Source organism: Puntigrus tetrazona, chromosome 23 (assembly GCF_018831695.1).
Source record: "Puntigrus tetrazona isolate hp1 chromosome 23, ASM1883169v1, whole genome shotgun sequence".
NCBI lineage: Eukaryota > Metazoa > Chordata > Actinopteri > Cypriniformes > Cyprinidae > Puntigrus > Puntigrus tetrazona.
The window spans coordinates 10705669-10729316 of record NC_056721.1 but is presented as its reverse complement, the minus strand read 5'-3'; the positions used below and the strand labels follow the sequence as shown (position 1 = coordinate 10729316).

Below are 23648 nucleotides of genomic sequence, written 5' to 3'. Positions count from 1 at the left end.
TTATTTTCTATCATAAAACAACGCTTGGCATTTTAATCTGCCACAAGAAAATATTTTAGTCCGCCTGTTGTTTCTCCGGACAACTCCCTTAGTTTTTCGCTGTATTAAAACCACTGCATGGCTGGCACGTCCTGAGTTTCCTGGGTCAGTGTGTTTTGTTGACCCTGTAACATTTTGAGGCAAATATTTAACGTAGACCACATCTCTAAACCTAAACCTGACCCATGACTAATGGCTAAAATCAGATTTAATGATAGTGACGCACAGCACCAAGCTTCACAAACTATAAAATGGTTCTTCAGCTCTGATTGGTTAATCACAAAGTTGTTCCAGGGTCAACAAAGAAGTTGTTCTGTTTTAAGTCCTGCGCCTTTTTTTTTTTTACCGTTTTCTTTTCCTCCATGCGGCGCTTTAAAACGGTCTCCCCCTTTTCACTTCTGATTCCCGTCAACGACGTTCACTAGCCTAATATTTCTTAAGCGAGGAAATAAAACATTTATCTGTAGAAATATACTCGCCCATTACATTGCTGCTGTAAAACTCACTTTGAACGTTCGGGGTTGTTCCGATAGGAATTTATTAACACTTACTTTTTAGGTTTCATTATTTAAGAAGAGCGGAGGATTTCCCTCACCGTGCAGTTTTTGCGAATTAATATCAGTGCATGAGAACTTTTAAATTTAAAAAAAAAAAAAAAAAAAAAAAAAAAAAAAAAAAGTGTTCGGCATTCGCTGACTGTTTTGGCGCAAAGCATCACGGGCTTTCGGGAGGAAGATAACTGTAAAAACGCAGTAAATTGTAAAACGCGCTACAAACCAGTGTATTATTAAAATAAATAAGCTTGCAATATCAAGCAACATAACGAGCCGTTTTGTATAGCTAAAATTAACTAATCGACTGACATCAAATACTTGGTTACAAATAAGGTTGTAAAACAAAGGAGATACTATTATCAAATTAGCATAAGCATAAGGTCTGTCTTTTTTGTTTGGTCTCGATCAACATTAAGGCACATTTTGATGATTTATTTCAACGGTTGCGTAAAGTGTGAACGACCAAAGGACTAGCGCAGGGGTAGGCAACCTGCGGCTCTGGAGCCGCATGCGGCTCTTCAGCCTCCTTGTAGTGGCTCCTGATGGCAGTGACAAAAAAACATGGAATGTTTTTTTTTTCTTTTTTTCTTTTATTATCGTCATTATGTGTTCATTTTGTTGCACAATTCCTCAGGGGTTTTAGTTGATACCATCTAATAAAGTTTTTTTTTATAGTTTGTCACTGAAAATATATGTCACATCAATGTCAGCAGCCGTCTTTTAGAAGTTTATAAACTCTGTAATTTTTTGCGGCTCCGGGTGGGGAGTGGCTCACACAAAGTGGCTCTTTTGATAAAAAAGGTTGCCGACCCTGGACTAGCGTTATCACTTCCGGTTCACGCATTACTAGTTAAATCGATAAAGTCGCGGCTTCTTTCTATACTCTCTGATTGCGGAGTAACGTTACAGTATTCAACACTCTTGTACTGTTTGTGCAAAACACAGTAGGCCAGTTCAGCACACTGCGACAATTCTATCGTAATGAAATTACGTTAAGATTAATTGCTATATGGCGAATTTTCATTCGCGTCCATTCGTATGCTAGATTCGTAATATACTTTCTACCACAAGAAATAATGTGGTATCGTGTATAATCTCGATATAGTCGCAATATTACGAAGTCGGTCTACTTTTTGTGCCCTTTCGCCTTTTTTTAACCGCTTTTCGGTTTTAAAGGGCGATTACAGCAAAAAAAAACCAAGTAACGTTTTAACGCGGGTCGTAAAGAGTTGGTTGGACGGAGCGAGCGAACACGCCCCCTCCAGTAAACGAGTCATTGCTTTGAATCTGAATGAAACCCAACAAAGATCTCCTGACCGACGACACGAGAGAGAGGCGCGTCGTTCATCGCGTGCTTTAATAAGTATCGTTCACAGCAACGCAACGGAAGCGGAACAACTGAGGTGTTGGGAAAACGCACGCGATACTCACTCTTAGACACGCAACTATACCGGAAAACCGCATCTGTAGCGAATGACTCGTTTTTTTTTTAGCGATTCGGTTGAGTAAATTAAAGACTCACTCACGGCACGCGCTGATCGCCATCTACTGGAGCAACCGCGCAATCTGCATAAACCCGCGAACAGGTCGTTGTGTGATTCAAAAGATTCGAGTCACTGAGATGAATCCAAGTTCCCACCGGTGACCTGCAGTGTTTCCACGTTGCGGAACGCGTGCGGCGGAACCCTCTCGCGTTCAAACGCGACCGATTCACCGAATTCGCGGCATCGCCAGAAGGAGGCCCGACTACCGCGCGCCGAACGGGACGGGGTGGTGGTGAGTAACGTTGATACTAAATGTAATTGATTAATATCTGGCAATATAGCTGGCGCGGCGACGTGTGCGCGCGATCTGGAAGACAAGTTATCGCTAAAGATGGTTATGAATGCTCTTACGTTTTCGTTTTCAGCTATTAACCCGGCGTTATAACACTCGGTTGCTTCAATTGATAGAAGCAAGGTTTCAATAGGACAACCAACGTGAACTTAGTGCTTAGTGAAGTTTTTATATACACGTTAAAAACGTGCGTTCGACTTAAAAACAAACAAAAAAACATTTATCACGTTACATTTACAGATACGCATGCCGTTGACGATATAATCACTTTTTTATTTGACAAAGTATGTGGCTCCTATAATAAGCACAATAAATGCTTACATATTACAGTGAAACTAATACGCATCATCTAATCAATATATCTTATTTAAGAAACACGTTGCGCTAAATTGGTTTCTAACTGCCGTTTGAACGTATAACACGAGTGAACAATGGTTTACGTACAGCAGTCATTTTTGCAGAACCTTTTTTCGCCGAACAGTAACATGTTCGTCAGGACGTGGTCTTCTGCCTCTTTGTTTCCCGTGCAGTGAAGGAATGGCATGCTGGGAGGCCGCTCGCGCTTCATTGGCCCCCGCGGCTGTTTCCTCTTTTTAAGATTTCGCGGCAAATTGAGGCGTCCTCGTGCGCATGCACGGATATGTTCTATGACCTATTCTGAGTTCTTTCCAAAACGTCATTTAACTATATTAATAAATCGTCTTCATCTGGGAGAACTTTCTGTAAAGGAGAATATGTTTCGTCCTTTAATATATTTTTTTTGACGGTTTGAACGAACAGACCCACATTTAGCGCATATAGTGCTCTGTGGGTACATTAAAATGTTATTTATTATTGTGGGACCTCGAAAGTTATAATAATGATGTTGAAGTAAATGCATGCTTAAAACTGCCAGTATGTGTGTATCATTGTTAGGGTATCTGTAATAAGTTATGCTGTCAACGTTTTCAGTGCACAGGTTTTCAGATTTCAGTTTATCCACAGGTTATGGAAAAATGATGGTGAGCAGGATGATTGGAGATGAGAAACGTGATCTCAGTGAGCTGCTGGACTGGCTCAATGGCATACTGCAAACCACCTTCAGCCAAGTGGAGCACACCTGTTCAGGTATTTCTGTTACCAGGTTAATTGAAAATTATGAATGTTAGATACTTTTCTCTTTTAAAACACTTTTATGGTGGGGGGGTTTTTTCAGGTGCCGCTTTTTGTCAGATAATGGACATCATTCACCCTGGATCTGTCGACATAAATAAAGTGAAGGTCGCAGCCAAAGAGGATGTAGACATCTTGGATAATTACAATCTGCTACAGGACGCTTTCAACAAGGCAGAAATCAAGAAAGTGAGCAATTAAATTAAAATCTCTTTGAAAATGTTTAAAGCAATTACATTAAAATACAGAATTATTTTGGTAAATTAATGCAACATACAAAATGTTTTGTTTATATGGCTATGCAGTGATCAACATGCAGTAAAGTTTACAATGCATGTTTTTCTTTCTCTTTTTTTTTAATAGGAACTGGAGCTGAAATTGTTGGTGAATGGAGACAGCCTGAAAACATTAGATTTGCTTTCGTGGTTCAAAGATTTTTATGATCACAGTGTTGCAAAGCAGAAGTGTAACACACAGGAGGTGCCATTGAAATCAAGCGGACAGTTTGAAATCTGTAGGTGTTTACTTTTTGAGTTTTTATTATTGATATTTTGACTTATGTAATTTATATGACACCTCTTTTTATTCATAGCTAAAAAGGAAAAGCAATCTTCAAGACACTACAGTCCTGTACAGACAAAGTATCTAAACCAGAAAATGCTGCATTTTAAGAAGGGATCGCATGAATCTGTCTTCCAGAATCCAGCCACAATGTCTTTCATCAGAAAGTATGGCTCATCTACCTCACCTGATGCCGGATCAAACTTTGTCAGTGGCAAGGGTGGTCTAGTATTAGGCCAGAAATGCCTAGAAAACATTACATCATTGTTCATTCAGACTCCATACTGCCTTTATGTATTCCATGGAGTTGAGCTTGAGGACGAGAACAAAGCCAGCGTGTTGCTGTTGGGCTTTTTTGACAAAGTTGCTGGAGAAACCAAAATCAGATTGCTTGATGTTCTTCATCCACAGGAAGAGACTGCCGATGCCTTCTGTACCTGCATTGTGGACGTGCTGAAGAAGTTCAGAATACCTCTAATGAACATGGCAATATTTTATTCAAATTTCCCAGATCACGAAGATCTTCTCTCAGATCTGAAGTTGCTGAAACCTGAGATTGTGTCTCTATGTGGACTTACAGATATGGCAGGACGAGTCTGTCACAATGGTGTTAAGAAAATGGAGATTTCTGGCCCGATTGTGAAACTCATCACCGAGATCTACAAGCACTTTCCATCTTTCCCAGCTTCTCTACAAACTTTGCTTGACGTCGATTGTTTGAACTTCAATAATATCCTGACATCCCAATGCTCTCTCTTCTGGAGAATCATCCAGAAAATGACTTTAGCTTGGTCGGACCTTGAGAAATACTTTGGATCTCTGGATGCAGATGAAGCAGCGATCTGTTGTCTTCTTAGTGATCCCAAAATAAGACTCAGCATCCTATTTCTTAGCCATGCTTTGAAACCGCTTTGTGACTTTCAGGAGAATGTTGACCGAGGTGTCGGCGTGACGCAGCTCCTCCAAGATGCTTCTCAATTAGTGAGATTCTACACAGCGAGTTTCCTCAGACCAAAAGCAGCTGAGTTTTTTCTCAGAAGAGGAAAGATCTCGCTTATACAGGAAACCGTGGGACATTTGCCTAGAGGAGAGGTTGACGTTGGCAAACAGGCTGCTGATTTTCTCCTGCAATCCTCTGAAGAGTTGACTGACTATTTGGAGACTTTCCACAGTTCTGTCATCTCTTTCTACACGACTGTGACTGTTGATATTGTTCAGCATTTGCCCTTCTCAGATTCCACCATGAGAAACTTGCCATTAGTGCTGTGTCCAGGAAAAAAGCTTGAAGTGACTGGCAAAACAGTCCAAGATTTAGGTGTCTGTTTTGGGGTTTGCTCAAGCCCCGGGAATGTCAGCTTACTCACAGATGAGTTTTTGGAGTATCAGTTCATTGATGGAGGTGACACACACCCAGCCGACCAGTCAGTGGAGGAGTACTGGAAGACTGAGCTGAGAATTATGGGAAGGACTTCAAGTTTTGGGAAATTAATCGTTAGCTTGTTGGCATTGCCCAAAACCTTGAAAAAAGAGATGATTTTTGAACAGGTGAGTCGCCAAACTGTGAAGAGATTGAGAAACTAAAATATTGTGCATCTGTGTGACAAGACATAATTTCTCCATTTTAGTGTGACACTGGTTTTGAAAATTAATTTGGTATTTGGGACATTTTATGATGATCAAAATGTCGAGAACATCTTATGTCCATAGTAATGCAATGTCAACCATCTAGACCATCCTAGCATGACAGCAAGTTTTAACAAGCAAACATCTAAAGATTTGGTTTGTGGTTGTCTATACACCAGGTGTTTCAACAAACTGACTATCTCAAGGAGATGAAAGTGGAGGACTTTGAGGAGAAGGACATGGCTGAGGATGATGTGACAGACAGCAGCTCATATAAAAGTGCTCCGTCACATCTCAGCCCAGAGACTCAAGGAAGCATCACATCTGGTAACTAACACGTAAGGTGCATGACATATTCAGGATCCGATCTGTACTTACTTTGGATCAAGAATGCATTTAAATTTCAGATATCATTGACTTAACGGAAATGGAGGATATGGCACCAATAGACGTGGAGGACATCGCACCAATGGAAGTGGATGATATTGTGGCAATCTCTTCTGATTCAGACACAGAAAGGGAAAATAACACAGAAGGTTTCAGACCCTGTTCAGATATACCAACCAGTGGTATTTTCTTTAATTGTGCACCAGCCTAAATAAAAATGACTTTTCTTTTCTTTTTGCTAGAGGATCATCCGCATGTGTCTGTAATCTTGGAGGATGATAATGAAATCACTGATGATGATGATGACTACAACTGTGATGCTGCTGATGGCACATGGAATAACGTGGTACATGTCTACTCATTGGTTTTGGATATCACATTCGCTTTCTCTGCCAAAAAAAGGAAAGAAACTATGTCTTTTAAATGAAACGATGAGAAATCAGAATACCAGATAACTTTTAATTTCTAAAATATATTAATATTTGAATACTCGTGTGTGTGTGTGTGTGTGTGTGTGTGTGTGTGTGTGTGTGTGTGTGTGTGTAATTAAAGCTGAAATGTAAAATTTGTGTGCTTTTAACCACCTCCTTAAGATGCAACAGAATAAAGTATTTTCGCATCAGACAGAAGTTAAGACAGAAATGAGTGTTGTTGTTTTTTTTGTTTAGGATGGTTTCACAGTGGGTGAGATGGTTTGGGGGCCCATTGAGGGTTTTGGTCTTTGGCCTGGACTGGTTCAGAGCTGGGACAGCAAGAAGCCTTGTGGTTCCATGCGTAAAGTGATTTTCTTTGGGAATAGGATGCTGTCAGAGGTATAAAAATTTCTAAGTCTTCTGCTCAAGCTTTTGAGTATTATTTTGCTTTAATAAGCGTATATAACAAAGTGTCCATTGCAGGTCCAAGCAGATGACCTCCTACCCTTCTTTTCATTTGCCAAGTGCTTCTGTTCAAATTCCTTCGCTACAGTAATGGCGTATAAAGACGCAATTTTCAGTTCTCTGCAGGTAAGACGAATTTTGCTATTTGTGATCTATAGTACATATACTAGCATTCAGTTTGTAATTTACTCTGATATTACAGCCTAAAAATCAAAATCTAAATGTGGAAAAATAAAACTTCCAAATGTGAGTACAGAAACATATTTGCCTCATGTGTCTCTAGGTGGCTTCCAGACGCAGTAGAATGTTTTTTTCTCCTGAGAAAGACTCTAAAGATGAACTTCTTAGAGTCATGTTGGACTGGGCTTTTGGGGGCTTTGAACCATTGGGGCCAGATGGACTTCAATCAGGATGCAATGGTATGCAACAAGCACCAGATGATGCTTGACTGTAGTGCTACATTCAAATGTGTAGCATGTAGTATGTTATATACATTTACACACTCTCTTTCTCTCTCTCTCTCTCTCTCTCTCTGTGTGTGTGTGTGTGTGTATAAAAACCCCATATATGTTTTTTTTTTTTCTTCTTAGACAAGATTCATATGCCTCGATCAATGAATAGCACCATTGGAAAAGACAAAGACCCCACAGGAAAGTTATTTACATTAACTGTGCCTCTGAGAAAACTCCCTGAACCCCTGGATCTGCACAATGGCTCAGTAGACCTTGGGACAACAGATGTTTATAGAAAACGCATGCATTCAAAATGGAATCAGACATCTTGGCAGAATGTGAAGACCCGTAGAAAACAAAAATACACACCACGGAATAAGCCTCAAAATATTACCCCAAGTGTACATATCGAGTCCAGACAAAACAGCCAAAAAAGAAGTAAATACATTATTAATATTTATTGCAGCTATTAAAATTGTGATGGCAAAAGCAAGAAAAAAACGTAAAGTAACCTGGTGTTTATTAAAATATTTTGACAGATCAAATGGTGCATGAATTTTTGGAAAACAAGAGAAACATTGAAGGTAGGAGACTGTCATAAACATTGCAGTAGTTGTTGATTATGACTGAATATCATCCTAATTTAAATTCTCCTTTTCAGAGTTTTGTTTATCATGTGGGAGTACGCCTGTTGAAATCATCCACCCACTCTTCGAAGGAAGGCTGTGTTCCAACTGCAAGGTACTAAATATAGCTATACAGGTGTAGTTCTGTGAGTTTTGGTTATGCCTATTTCTAAATGTTGCGTAAACTCAAATATACAGTCATACAGTACAATCCTTCAATGATATGTCTGTTTGTCACATGTAGTTTAACTTCACGGAGACGCTGTACAGATATGATGAAGATGGCTATCAGTCTTACTGCACCGTCTGCTGTTCTGGCCTGGAGGTCATTCTGTGCGGCCATAACAGCTGTTGTCGGTAAGTGTTTATGATGTTGGTGAAAGAAAGTCATGGGTTCTTATCCAATAATCTGATAAAATGTGTAGCTTAAATGTAATGTATGTAGTGTTATTACGGACACCACTCTATATAGTTGAATTAGATATTTTTCACTTCTTCAGCTCCTACTGTGTGGACTGTCTGGATATCCTAGTGGGTGAAGGGACATTTAACCGGCTGAAAAACGTGGACCCGTGGACGTGTTACCTGTGTGCACCTGAGAGCAGCTCAAGAGCTTTGAAGCCCAGGCGTGACTGGAGCATCCGAGTGCAGGAGTTCTTTGCCAACAACAGTGCCATGGAGTTTGTTAGTGCTTGTTTCATATACTTCATCTCATACAAATATTGGATGGTCTTCCATCTTGCATCTGATTTGTGTTTTTATTGGTTCCACCACTGACTGATTTGTTCCCCTCAGGAGCCCCATCGAGTTTACCCATCAATCCCTGCTAACCAGCGACGTCCAATCAGAGTGCTCTCTTTATTTGACGGTATAGCCACAGGTAAAACTGACTGTATTTCTCAACCTTTAGTAGTGCAACACACAAATCCACTCCTTAAAAAATGTAAAAATACGTTTTTATGTTTCAGGATACCTTGTTCTAAGGGATCTTGGTTTCAAAGTTGAAAAATATGTGGCCTCGGAAGTTGATGAAGAGTCCGTTACCATTTCTATGGTCAACCATGAGGGGAAAATCACTTATGTGGATGATGTAAAGAACATTACGAGGAAGCATGTGAGGATACAAAATCACTTTTCAAAATCATCTTTTTTTTTTCTTGTCTTTAAAGTATTAGCTTAGAAATAAAATATAATTCATGTAATTCCACAAGGGTAAGAAAATGATTTGGGCTAATTTAACCCTTTAAATGTTAGAAACCTCTCCATAGTACTGACAATTAATTGCACATCTAAAAGAAGACTCAGCAGTCTCATCTAATTTATTCTCTTTCATCGTTTAGATTGACACATGGGGCCCGTTTGATCTTCTCATTGGAGGAAGTCCTTGTAATGACTTATCCATAGTAAATCCTGCCCGGAAAGGCTTGTATGGTAAGACAGAAGTCTGCATACTGAAATCTAGTACATGGTTCACACGTCACATTTAAAGACTTGTAAAACATGCTGCTACAACTGAGCAGCCTCACGTCAATACAGGTAATAGTTGTTATCGTTCACTGCATCTAAGATCCTCTTTACTCTCTGCAGAGGGAACAGGGCGGCTCTTTTTCGAATATTACAGGCTTCTGAATGCTATGAAACCTAAGGAAGATGACCCACAGCCGTTCTTCTGGCTGTTTGAGAACGTGGTGTTCATGCAAACCCACGTTAAAGCTGACATTTGCCGCTTTCTGGAAGTGAGTGTTCTTGTTAGAAGTTTCAAAAGTACTCTCAGCAGTTTATTGTACATTTTAAAAAGCTCTTATATTCTCTTTACTTCTGCTTAAATCTTATCCTCACATTTTAAAAAAAGTTTTAATCTCATGGTATATAGCAAGTGTGTCTGTGTTTTATTTTTTTAGTGTAACCCTGTGCTTGTTGATGCTGTGAAAGTGAGTCCAGCTAACAGAGCAAGATACTTCTGGGGGAACATACCTGGCATGAACAGGTGCGTCCGTTACATTCATATGAATAACACACCTGCTTTTTCACTTGGAAAATGTCGTATTAGTTTACACAGTTAAGTATATTACACATCGTCCATTTGCTCTGTTTTGACCAGACCGATCATAGCGTCTCAGAATGATAAACTGAGTCTTCAGGAATGTCTGGAGCCTGGCCGCACTGCAAAGGTTTGTCATGAGTTTCTAACCCAAGATATGCAGTATGTAGTTGCTGTAATGATTTCATCAGTGATGAGTTCAAAAACGGTACCGTTTTCCTCGCAGTATGAAAAGGTTCGCACTATCACCACACGGCAAAACTCACTGAAGCAGGGCACCAACAGCGCGCATTTCCCCATCACCATGAATGGAAAAGATGACAGTATATGGATCACAGAAATGGAAAAGTATGTTTTAGTTTTGTACTTGGATATTATATATATATATATATATATATATATATATATATATATATATATATATATATATATATATATATATATATATATATATTCAAACCTGTTTTATTCATTACTTATTTTTCACAGAATATTTGGATTTCCGAAACATTACACAGATGTGAAAAATTTGGGGCGTGTACAGAGGCAAAAAGTATTGGGGAAGTCCTGGAGCGTTCCTGTCATCAGACACCTTCTAGCACCTCTGAAGGATTACTTTGCTTGTGATGAGGTCCCCTTGAAATAAACAGACTACCGGTTATAATCTTTTTCTGTCAGCGTGAAAAGACTCAGGAACATGAGGATGTGTTTCTTTTTAAATATTTTACCTTTTTTAAAACTAAAACGGCATGACTAGCCGATGAATTGTTTGGAATAATGGACGCTGGGAAACTGAAGAAAGTTGATCCCGTTTTATTGAATGCTGCATCAAATCACACGTCACTTTTTGAAAATGTTACTTTCTCAAAATGCAACCATGTTTAGCTACAAATGGAGTAACAGATTTGAGACTGAGAAAAATGAATAAACATGATGAGCAAAAATGAATAAATGTGTGCAGTGCTCTGTAAATTACTAAGATTACTTTGGTGTCTAAAATAAAGAAATGTATTAAATAAATGTTACAAAACTAATTAATCGTAGGATATATTTGCCCCCACATTTGACTTATCTGAAGAAGCATGTCAGTGGCATTTATATCTTAAGCAGAGATATTTTTTTTTCACCCTGAAGATTATTGTACAACGCAATAACTATTTTTCCCCCTTTTAATCTAAATTACTGTAATGCGTTCTTATTATTAGATCGTATAGTTTTGGTAGATTTTCTGAGTTTGCATATATTTTTTGTTCATAAAATAAATATTCTTAAACGAGTTCCAAACGGGCGCCAAAGTAAACGGAAATGAAAACTACTTTTATTTTGGAAAGCAAAGACAGAAGCGTATTTTGAAAAGACAGTGATGGAAATGTCTTCCCCTGTGTAAGTAGTCATATTTTAGCGCGTAGTCCTCAGTAAGGGATAGCAGTGTGTGAGAAGTGTGCACACATACAGGTCCCGTGTGGAGGGATGCTTGCTGTTTGAAAGCTGCATCCGTTTCCGCTTTTTTTTAATTTTTCGCGGTAAATGGACGAAGACCAGTGTGGATACGCACAGGGGCTCATTACCAAAATATGATCTTCCGAGTGTCACTGCTCATTTGTTGACAGAGCAGTTTTAAAGACGTCTTCATTCGCGAGGGACTCGTTCAAAATGAGAACATCTTTTTGGTTTGTTACTTTTGTTTTTCAGCACTTGATGTGGTGTGCGGGTTTATAACAGTTTTATGATTCCCTCAGATTACAGACTGACGGACAATAGAGTGTGTAATGCTAATTAATGTAACCGTAATGGCAACTTTACGTTGTTTACCCTTAACCGGCTTGCAAACATTATAGTTGTCTTTATCGATGAATTTATTAAATAACGACTTAAACGTGTTTGTGGTTTCAGACGGATTTTGCCGTTTTAGAATGCATATCATATTTTCCAGACTAACATTACATACAATTACTCCGCAGGCTGTGGAAAAATGTTGGTGAATGTAAATATTGGAGTAAATACTGTAGGACTGCCTCGGTGATTTACAGTGGAGTGGCGCTCACCTGCTCAGGTAAGTAATTTTTTTGTCTCCCAGCCAATCAAAACACTTTCTGAATTGGCCAGTCAAATTAACGTACATTTTTTTGCGGTATGAAAATTAAAAGATCTTCCCAAACATTTTAAATAGACACATTTCATCTTAATTATGAAGTCTACATGGTGCTTTTTACCAGGTTCAGACTGATGTGTATGTAATTAATATGCTTTTGAGTTTTTATGCATTTATATTATTATTATATTCATGTTATTGATTTTTATAATAATTATGTGCTGTGATCAATATTATATTTTAACCTTTTTTATACCTTTTCATAGGAACTGGAGCAGACATTGTTGTTGAATGGTAGCATCCTGAAAATCGCATAGCTTGAAATGAGTAGGTGTTTACTTTGTCTATATTTGTTGATTAAGCATATTGTAAAATTAAACATTGTCATTGGTATTGCAAACCTAATGCTTTTTTTACTTCTATCATTCTTTCAATTATAGTGAGAAGGAAGAGGAGACGTACATCAAGGCTCGCACGGCCAAAGTATCCAAACCAGAGCATGAAAAACACGGACAAGAAATTAGATCATTCTTTATCCTGCAATCCGGCCACATTGTGTTTCATTAGAAAGTATGGCTCATCTGATGCCGAATCAAACTTTGCCAGTGGCAAGGGTAGTCTAGTATTAGGCCAGAAATACTGGGAAGACATTACAGCTTTCTGCAGTCAGACTCCATACTGTCTTTATTTATACTATGGATTGGAGATTGAGGACAAGGAGGCCAGTGTGGTCTTGTTGGGCTTTTTTGATAAAGTTGCTGGAGAAACCAAAATCAGATTGCTTGATGTTCTTCATCCACAGGAAGAGACTGCCGATGCCTTCTGTACCTGCATTGTGGACGTGCTGAAGAAGTTCAGAATACCTCTAATGAACATGGCAATATTTTATTCAAATTTCCCAGATCACGAAGATCTTCTCTCAGATCTGAAGTTGCTGAAACCTGAGATTGTGTCTCTATGTGGACTTACAGATATGGCAGGACGAGTCTGTCACAATGGTGTTAAGAAAATGGAGATTTCTGGCCCGATTGTGAAACTCATCACCGAGATCTACAAGCACTTTCCATCTTTCCCAGCTTCTCTACAAACTTTGCTTGACGTCGATTGTTTGAACTTCAATAATATCCTGACATCCCAATGCTCTCTCTTCTGGAGAATCATCCAGAAAATGACTTTAGCTTGGTCGGACCTTGAGAAATACTTTGGATCTCTGGATGCAGATGAAGCAGCGATCTGTTGTCTTCTTAGTGATCCCAAAATAAGACACAGCATCCTATTTCTTAGCCATGCTTTGAAACCGCTTTGTGACTTTCAGGAGAATGTTGACCGAGGTGTCGGCGTGACGCAGCTCCTCCAAGATGCTTCTCAATTAGTGAGATTCTACACGGCGAGTTTCCTCAGACCAAAAGCAGCTGAGTTGTTTCTGAGAGGAAAGATCTCGCTTATACAGGAAACCGTGGGACATTTGCCTAGAGGAGAGGTTGACGTTGGTAAACAGGCTGCTGATTTTCTCCTGCAATCCTCTGAAGAGTTGACTGACTATTTGGAGACTTTCCACAGTTCTATCATCTCTTTCTACACGACTGTGACTGTTGATATTGTTCAGCATTTGCCCTTCTCAGATTCCACCATGAGAAACTTGCCGTTAGTGCTGTGTCCAGGAAAAAAGCTTGAAGTGACTGGCAAAACAGTCCAAGATTTAGGTGTCTGTTTTGGGGTTTGCTCAAGCCCCGGGAATGTCAGCTTACTCACAGATGAGTTTTTGGAGTATCAGTTCATTGATGGAGGTGACACACACCCAGCCGACCAGTCAGTGGAGGAGTACTGGAAGACTGAGCTGAGAATTATGGGAAGGACTTCAAGTTTTGGGAAATTAATCGTTAGCTTGTTGGCATTGCCCAAAACCTTGAAAAAAGAGATGATTTTTGAACAGGTGAGTCACTGAACTGTGAAACTAAAATATTATTTTATCAGATATCTATGTGACAAAATTTGATCTCTCTAATCACTTTAATGTAAAGAATGAAAATGTATTTAGTTTTATTAGACTTAAGGAATCTGTGATGATATGTAAAGTGTCCCAGAACACGCATTAGTCTGATAAACTATGCTGGACTTCATTTAAATGCTTGTAAAATTAACTTGTTACGAACTTTTATTGTAAGTACATTTTTTAGTATTTGATTAGGCAAGAATTTATCTGTCTTAAAAAATGGGTGGATTAAAAATAAAAGCCTACTTATGGAAGATAATCTATATCTGTGGACCAGAATATTGAACTATTGTGACGTAGATTAGTAAGGACCTAGCAGTGACCTAGCAAATGGATAGCAACATGCTAACAATTACCCAGGCCACTGTAATGAACAACCTTTACATAAAAAAAAAAAAAAATTAAAAGTTTGGGTTTTGTATTTGTGTCTGGCTGTATCTAAGATGTTCCCACAAATGGACTCAACTCTCAGTGAGAGGAAAATGGGGACTTGGAGGAGAAGGACATGGCTGAGGATGATGTGACAGACAGCAGCTCATATGAAAGTGCTCCACACATCTCAGTCCAGAGGCTCAGGGGAGCATCACATGTGGTAATGACACACAGGTTGTTGTAGCGACATTTAAAGCTGAAATGCTTCTCTGGACCTGTACAAAGGTTCGATAAACCTTGGAAAAACACGCTTACAGGCAATTCATGCATCTACAATGGATTTGTAGCAACCTTTTAAAGCTGAAAGAGATTTTACTTTTCTGAAACTCTAGGAAATGACACAAATCTAACTATTTGTCTTTGCATGATCTTTGTTGCCAGGGAATCATTCAAATGTGTCCATTGATGATGACGACAAGTACAGCAGTAGTGATGATGATGATGATGATGATGATGTTACATGGGTCGAGGTATATGTAATATGTAATTGTTATTTGAGAATGGTATTGTTTCTTTTCTGTATATCATGACTGAACACACTGTTTTTGTCCACCAGAAAAGAAATGGAATTATCTTGCATAACAATGAGAAAATAATCATTCCATACCAGGTAACTTCAAAATGCATTGTAGTAATGGATTCCTGTACCGTAAATATCACTGTAAATTAAAAACGGACTGTGGCTAACAACAAATGTGTTTTTTAGGATGGTTTCACAGTGGGTGAGATGGTTTGGGGCCCATTGAGGGTTTTGGTCTTTGGCCTGGACTGGTTCAGAGCTGGGACAGCAAGAAGCCTTGTGGCTCCATGCGTAAAGTGCTTTTCTTTGGGAACAGGATGCTGTCAGAGGTACACATATGCAGAGTCTTTCGTGTGAGCCTTTGGGTTTTCTTTTATTTGCTCAATAATAAATCATGTGAAATTTTTTTTTTTTTTTTTTTTTTTGTTGCAGATCCAAGTAGATGATCTCCAGCCCTTTTTTCTTTTGCTAAGTGCTTCTGTTCTAATTCCTTCGCTACAGTAGCGACATACAAAGATGCAGTCTTCAATTCTCTGCAGGTAATGCAAAATGTATATTGTTAGTACCATGTTTTTCATGTTGTAAGATCTATTTACATTGGAGCAGTTTAGTGTGAGAGTGTTACAGTACACCAGTTCTTAGATGCAGTAACAGTCTTTCAAAAATCTCTCTAAAACTGCTAAAACCACTAATCATTTTCAGTGCAAGAACATGAAGACAAACATAAACACGTGTAGACATGTAAGAAATGTTTTATGCATGTTTTGGTCTAGGTGGCTTCCAGACGCAGTAGAATGTTTTTTTCTCCTGAGGCTGACTCTTTGGATGAGTTGTTTAGAGTCATGTTGGACTGGGCTTTTGGAGGTTTTCAGCCATCGGGTCCAGATGGACTTAGACATCAGTCAGAATACAATGGTATGCACTTAGCACCGAAAGACACTTTTTAACCACAGTGCAAGGACTGTAGTATTAAACTTCAAATTTTTTGTGTATTTACTGTACATCATCCTTTCCTTTTTTTTTTTTTTTAGAAAAGGCAACGATGCAACGATCAGTTAATGGAAATGTTGGATCCTCGTTAAACTACAAAGACCATCGAGCAAAATTATTTAACTTAACTATATCGCTGAATAAGCTCCCTGAATCTCTGGACCTGCACAAAAGTTCGATAAACCTTGGGAAAACACATGTTTACAGGAAGTTCATGCATCCAAGATGGAATCGGAGATCCTCGCAGACTGTAAGGACTTGTCCAGAACAGAAACAAACTCACTGTAATACGCGTCTAACTCTCTTCGAAAGTATGCAGGTTGAGTCCAGACAGAACAGCCAAAAGAGATGTATGTGCACCATTGATATTTATTAAAGCATTGTTATACGAACTTTAAAAAAAAAAAATAAAAAAAAAGTAACCAGGTGTTTAATTGTTTTCACAGATCAAGTGGTGCATGAATTTCTGGAAAACAAGATAGACATTGAAAGTAAAAAAAAAAGTCATTTTTTTTAAACATAGCAGTAACTATTGATAAAGAGTAAAGTTCATCATAATGTAATTTCTCCTCACTTTCAGTGTTCTGCTTATCATGTGGAAGTACATTTGTTAATGTCGTCCACCCACTCTTCGAAGGCAGCCTGTGCTTAAAATGCAAGGTACAATGAAATTTGTAGTTTTCAGTGGTCCAATATGGTCGCCGTGATTTTGCCAAGTAAGACGTGATCCTGAATCAACTTTTTTTTTTTTTGTTGTTGAATCTAAAACTATAGACTTATCCCACTTCCTATCCCTAAACCTAACCCTACACAAAATTTATTCCTAAAATCTGTGGGAAAGTATAGCTAATTAACAAGGGTGTAGAAGCACGTATCCCTGATCATAACCCTAAAACAGATTTTTTCAGAAAAATTCTCCAAATCTGATTGGTTGATTGGAATATTAATCCAGGAACAGCTTGTACTTGGCGAAATCACCAGTTTAAATGGTTTGGCTCTTTTAGTTAGTAACAGTTTTATAAAATCATACCCAGCACTCTGCATAAAAGTCCCTTTTAAGGCAAGTCAGGTCCCTTAGCAAGCTTTTTGCTGTGAGTACAGTTCCTATCTGAATTACTTTAACTCAAAAAGTTAATCCAACTAATGCTTATGTGCATGAATTAAGAGTTAACAAATAGGCAAATGTGTATATGATTTTGATTCTGATGTGAACGGCATTAGATTAGTGAAGTAGAGCTTTAACCATCAATGAGCTCTACAGTTTCTCCTGTTAATCTTTCTTGGATCGCTGACAAACTTTTGTTTGTCAGTTTAACTTCACGGAAACGCTGTACAGATACGATGAAGATGGCTATCAGTCTTACTGCACCGTCTGCTGTTCTGGCCTGGAGGTCATTCTGTGCGGCCATAATAATTGTTGTCGGTGAGTTTTTGATCACAAAAACGGTCTACCAACTTAAAACCTCCACAGGTTTTGACCCCAATCTAATTTTGTCTTATTGTCTAGCTGTTACTGTGTGGACTGTCTGGATATCCTAGTGGGTGAAGGACATTTAACCGGCTGAAAAACGTGGACCCGTGGACGTGTTACCTGTGTGCACCTGAGAGCAGCTCAAGAGCTTTGAAGCCCAGGCGTGACTGGAGCATCCGAGTGCAGGAGTTCTTTGCCAACAACAGTGCCATGGAGTTTGTTAGTGCTTGTTTCATATACTTCATCTCATACAAATATTGGATGGTCTTCCATCTTGCGTCTGATTTGTGTTTTTATTGGTTCCACCACTGACTGATTTGTTCCCCTCAGGAGCCCCATCGAGTTTACCCATCAATCCCTGCTAACCAGCGACGCCCAATCAGAGTGCTCTCTTTATTTGACGGTATAGCCACAGGTAAAACTTGCCAAATTACTCAACCACTTGTGGTGTAATACACACTTACAGTGTGTTCTTGTACTAGTTATGTAGCTCATTCAAATACATTTGTGTGTTTCAGGATACCTTGTTTTGAGGACCTTGGGTTCAGTGTAGAAAAATATGTGGCCTCAGAAGTTGATGAAGAGTCTGTTACAATTTCCATGGTCAACCATGAGGGAAAAATCATTTATGTGAAGGATGTTAAGAACATTACTGAAAAGCATGTAGGGTTACAAAATATTTTTTGTTATTAAATAATAAAATGCCTGTAGACATTGAAAGACGCCTCCCAGGCATTTTCATTGAGTTTATTCTCTGTCTTTGTTTAGATTGACACATGGGGCCCATTTGATCTTCTCATTGGAGGAAGTCCTTGTAATGACCTGTGCACGGCCAATCCCAACAGACAGGGCTTGTTTGGTAAGACACAGCTGATGCATGTTGCACAAAATGTGAATAATCAAAATGAACACATGGTTCACACATCATATATAAGGATTTTGTTGAATTACTGAGCAGACTCATTCTCAGGATACAACAGATAACACAACTTGTTGCATCTGAAATGCTTTACTCTCTGCAGAGGGAACAGGGCGGCTGTTTTTCGAATATTACAGGCTTCTGAATATTTTGAAGCCAAAGGAGGATGACTCACGGCCGTTCTTCTGGCTGTTTGAGAACGTGGTGTTCATGGAAAACAAGGTTAAAGCTGACATTTGCCGCTTTTTGGAAGTGAGTTTTCTTCTTTATTATGTTAGAGGTTATCTTAAGGCTCATTTTTGTGAATTTAAAAAGCTTGCATGTTAAGACTCTGAGAGTTTTCTATAAACTTTGCATCGGATTTTAAAAGAATGTTCAGTCTCATGGTGTAGTAAGTGTATGTGGTTTGTTTTTAGTGTAACCCTGTGCTCGTTGATGCTGTGAAAGTGAGTCCAGCTCACAGAGCAAGATACTTCTGGGGAACATACCTGGCATGAACAGGTGCGATAGCCATTTCGTATGACTATCATACTCAACCGTTAAGTAAATGTCATTTCATGATCTTGTTTATTCTGTTTTGACCAGACCAATCGTAGCGTCTCAGAATGATAAACTGAGTCTTCAGGAATGTCTGGACCCTGGCCGCACTGCAAAGGTTTTCTCAAGAGCGTATAAACAAAGATATGCAATATATAATAATTTCATTGACATTGTTAGATTTGAACATGAGTGTTGACGCCATGTAATTTACCATTCTGCAGTATGAAAAAGTTCGCACTATCACCACGCGGCCAAACGTACTAAAACCGGGCAATGAGGACCGTCATTACCCCATCATTATGAACGGGGAAGCTGATAGTCTGTGGATCACTGAAGTGGAGAAGTAACTTTTTCTGTTATTTCAGTTTTAGGTCTTATCAAAATTCACTCTGAATTCTATTGATTTTTGCTGACTCTCACACTTGTCTTTGTCAGAATATTTGGATTTCCGAAACATTACACAGATGTGAAAAATTTGGGGCGTATGCAGAGGCAAAGAGTATTGGGGAAGTCCTGGAGCGTTCCTGTCATCAGACACCTTCTAGCACCTCTGAAGGATTACTTTGCTTGTGACTAGGTCCTCTTGAAATTAACTGAACTTTATTGTGCATTTTGTAACTTTTTCTTTGAGTAAAAGGACTCAGGGACACGACGGCTTGTCAGTTTTCATTTGTAAATGTGAAGTGCCAAGATAAATAATCCTCTTTAGCTTTGTTTTGATTTAAGAATGTTAAACAGTGACTGAAGAATTTTCATTAATTCAGTTGTTTTAGTTATTTTTTTGGATTTAAGTTTGCTGGATAGTTTAATGCTTATTTAAAATAAGTGAAGTGTATCAAATTTCAGAGAAGAGAATAAAAATGACGTTCACTATGGAATGTTTGTTTGTTTGTTTGTTTTACCATATAATAATAATAATAATAATAATTTGGTTTTTATTTTCAATAACAAAAATTTAATTTCCGAGGGTATTTGGGCCTTTACTGGGACTTTAAATGAAAGTAGAATGCGGACTTTTATTTTGAAATGTGGTTGGTAGAAGCGTGTTCTGGAGAGACGCCGGACTGCAACAGCCATGGCAAATTCTTACCCGTTGTAAATAGTTAATTCCAAGTTTACAATGTTTGGAGTAAAAGTTAACCGTAAGAAAAGTAACTGTGTTTGCGAGCCGTTGACATAGTAGACAGTTTATCCGTTTAAACATGTTTCGTCAGGCTGTTAAGAAACTAGGTATCTATCATAATGTCAAATTTCGGTCAGTCAACACAATCTAAACACTCGTATGTTCTGCGCCATGCTTTAAGAGCTCATATGAAGGCATTGCATTTAGAAATCATACTTTTGTTTATATTTCATTCCGTAACGTGGGTTGAAATATTGACCCATCGCCATAAATAAAACGTTACAGAAGGTTTAAATTAACACCTTATTTTAGAATAAAAACGGGTGGTAAGTATTTGATAACATCATGGCATTGTGGAATCATTATTACTAAGTGGTTTGTTGAGGGGGTCATCACAAAAGTGCACATTCTCATAAAATCAGCATCTAAACATAAATAAAGGGAGATTCAGCCTTTGACCCTTGAGTAAATATATGTCCCTTAGATTTTTTTTTTTTTTTGCATGTATGCTGCCTAATCCCCACTAAAAACTGAATAGTCTTTATTAATAATTACAGATACCTTGATACCAGATGCTGGAAAACAACTTGTGATGACAGCAATGTCCACAATTAAATGTGTGGTAGTTGGAGATGGAGCCGTGGTAAACCTGCCTTTTGGTTTCTTTTACGAACAAATTCCCATCAGAACCAACAGTAAGGATTTTTAAATTTATGCATACAAAACCATTGCTCTCTTTGTTTTTGTTTTTTTTTTTTATCTTGACTGGCTCAAAAGAAAAATACAACCTATGTACTTATTATCAGAGATAACTGCTAAACAGTTATCCCAGAAATCTTTAGTGTTGTCAGTTCAGTTGCTTTGTTGTGGTTCTTCTTCTTTTCTTTCTTCTTTCTTTCTCTTAGGTGTTTGATAACCAAGCTGCGACTGTAACGTTTGATGGTGAACCATACACCATTAGATTATTTGATGCTGCGGGTATGGTAATAACAATATTCCTAAAGCATTGTCAAATCATCTTAACAGTGTCTCAACAACAGCGGTGCACAAAAACTGATCCTGACAAATCTAAATATTCAATATTTTGTAGGTCAGGATCAATTACGACCCTTATACTATCCCCAAACAGACGTCTTTCTAGTTTGTTTCTCTGTAGTTTCTCTGTCCTCTTTTGAAAATGTAAAAGAAAAGGTGAGTCTTTCAGTGATCTGTCAGTCATGCGAAGTAATGTGTTTGTTGCTAACAACAGTTCATTTGTAATGCAGTGGGTGCCTGAGATAACTTATCACTCTCCGAAAACCCCCTTTCTGCTGGTTGGGACTCAAATCGACCTTCGAGATGATCCTGTAACTATTGCAAGGCTTGCAAAAACAAACAAAAGCCAATCAAACCAGAGACAGCTGAAAAACTAGCCAGAGACTTAAAGGCAGTCAACTATGTTGAATGCTCTGCTCTAACGCAGGTGGGTTTGGTTTATAAAGCCAAGTTTTACATTTGTCTACATTTGTAACGAAGCGATTCATTTTTCTCCCCTTTATTACAGAAAGGACTCAAGAACGTGTTTGACGAGGCGATATTAGCAGCTCTGGAGCCCCCGGGATCCCAGAAGACATGCGGATGTGTGCTTTTATGAACTGGACAAATCTGGGTGTAAACCAATAGGATTGTTTTATTTTTGTACAGGTTTTTAATCAGGAAAGTAACAGTAGCTTTTACTTGACAGGTGCTTTCCACATCATTTACCTCGGTACTCATATCACATAGTCAGATGATATGTGTGCAAATTTTGCCTTTAAGACTTTAACGATGCTTCACAACGAAGATATTCAGCTATGGTAGGGTAGAGTGGGGTAAGATGTGCCAGTTCTTATTTGTCTAACAATGAAGGAGATTTTGAAGTAAATACTTTCGTTTGTGTGCCAATGTCTGTCAAAAGCTTAATTTAGAAGACTTTACAGAGCCATATGAGTGTCTCGTCTCACATGCTGTTTTATGTCAAGTTGAATCACCAGAGTATATGAGAGACTTGTATTTTGAATAAAAGGATGAAAAATATTTATACAGAAACTGTATAAGTGATGTGGTTATATGGTTATAGATGTGGTTATATGTACAAAGTATATACCAAATGACTTTTTACACTAGGTGGAAAAAATATTTTTTTTCTTATGTTATTTCTCTAACGTCAGATGTATAAGATCAGCCCTTTCCACTGCTACATTTTAACTCACTCCCCTAATACTTCAGTTTTAAGCAATCCTTTCAAAGAGAAGCAGTTATATGCAGTTGATGAGATAAATTCATGTTAGGGGAACATGTCTGAAACGCCCTTCTTTTTAAAGCTTTAACGACTGGGATAGCTCAATCAAAAAAGTTAATTACAAGCCCACATCTCATTTCAAACCTGCAAGACCTTCGTTAACCTTTGGAACAAAAATGAAGGCGTTTTTGATGAAATCTGAGAGCATTTGACAGTCTACAGACAGCAGCGCAACTGACTGTTCAAGGCACAGAAAGGTAGTAAGGACATCATTAAAACAGTCCATCAGTTACATCATGGATGGGTCGACCTTAATGATATGAAGCTATGAGAATACATTTTCTGTGCAAAGCACAAGAGCACCATGAAAATGGTGCAACAACATTCGAGAAATAAGTCATCGATGAATAAGAGGAGGTCCAAGAGGCCTTTTGAAAAATAAACCATTTAAAACTTGATTTATACATAGTTAAAAAAATAAATACAAAAGATCATGAGTTCAATAAAGAAAAACACTGATATATTAACTTTCCTAATAAGACTTTTAAGTTTGGGGTTATATAATAGCGTTTCCAGGGCTGCCAACTCTCATGCTCTCACACCACGCATCCATTTTGTCATGCAAAAAAAATGTCCCTGGCAAATCCAATATTTATTTTCTGCTGTGTTTGTTGTTGGAGTGATAAAAACTCCAGACAGCGCTCGTGAATGTCAAAATGATTTAGATGGCCAATCAAATGAAAGATGGGCGGGGCTTTACTGTTTCAGCATCACACACATTTAACTCTGTACCAGACCCGAACCACCCCCACATTAAATCTAGCTGGTCGGCAAAATTATTTGACTTCTCTCATGTAGCTCAAGCAATCAAACCATCATTAGGCATTCTAGGTTTTTGCCTTGAAGAAAAACAAAAAAGCATCCTTTCTGTAAACAATGCAAAACTTTTGCCTGCATCTTGTGATCACTCCGCTAGGCTTTCGATCAAATGTGCATTGACGTTTTTTTGCTAAAAAGTGATCAAGAGAGCACAGTTACATATCATGATCATGTCATCTAACCATCATAACCAAATTATAACTTTAAATTAGACACTTTAGACACTTAACCCTGCTGAGCCCTAATTAAAACTGAAACTAAACTATAGGCTATAAACACA

At 38.3% G+C, this 23648-nt stretch overlaps 2 protein-coding genes and 1 pseudogene across 3 annotated transcripts; all 3 read left to right on the top strand.

Annotated features, from left to right (window-relative positions):
- Positions 1-1747: 1747 nt before the first annotated feature.
- Positions 1748-19971, top strand: dnmt3bb.2 (DNA (cytosine-5-)-methyltransferase 3 beta, duplicate b.2). Of its 2 annotated transcripts, none has more exons than XM_043224776.1 (24): positions 1748-2369; positions 3414-3536; positions 3625-3770; positions 3945-4095; positions 4174-5687; positions 5945-6092; positions 6173-6301; positions 6395-6498; positions 6821-6964; positions 7049-7156; positions 7314-7449; positions 7621-7920; positions 8022-8066; positions 8144-8223; positions 8353-8465; positions 8609-8792; positions 8904-8988; positions 9077-9222; positions 9449-9539; positions 9696-9844; positions 10010-10095; positions 10210-10279; positions 10376-10497; positions 10639-11083. In XM_043224776.1, exons 2-24 carry the CDS (start codon positions 3425-3427, stop codon positions 10793-10795), a joined length of 4320 nt encoding a protein of 1439 aa, XP_043080711.1. In that variant the 5' UTR covers positions 1748-2369; positions 3414-3424; the 3' UTR covers positions 10796-11083. The 2 variants fall into 2 exon arrangements, with proteins under 2 accessions (XP_043080711.1, XP_043080712.1); XM_043224777.1 differs by lacking the exons at positions 10210-10279; positions 10376-10497; positions 10639-11083 and adding exons at positions 19152-19221; positions 19328-19449; positions 19542-19971 and having other exon boundaries at positions 1801-2369.
- Positions 11539-16096, top strand: LOC122328811 (annotated as a pseudogene).
- Positions 19972-20147: 176 nt separating the features above from the next.
- On the top strand, positions 20148-23334 carry cdc42l2 (cell division cycle 42 like 2). Its single transcript, XM_043225474.1, is given in 8 exon segments — positions 20148-20336; positions 20787-20874; positions 20876-20924; positions 21135-21207; positions 21320-21420; positions 21495-21591; positions 21594-21691; positions 21773-23334. Coding segments are annotated over 8 exon segments (624 nt in total). The 5' UTR covers positions 20148-20308; the 3' UTR covers positions 21863-23334.
- The last annotated feature ends 314 nt before the right edge of the window (positions 23335-23648 follow it).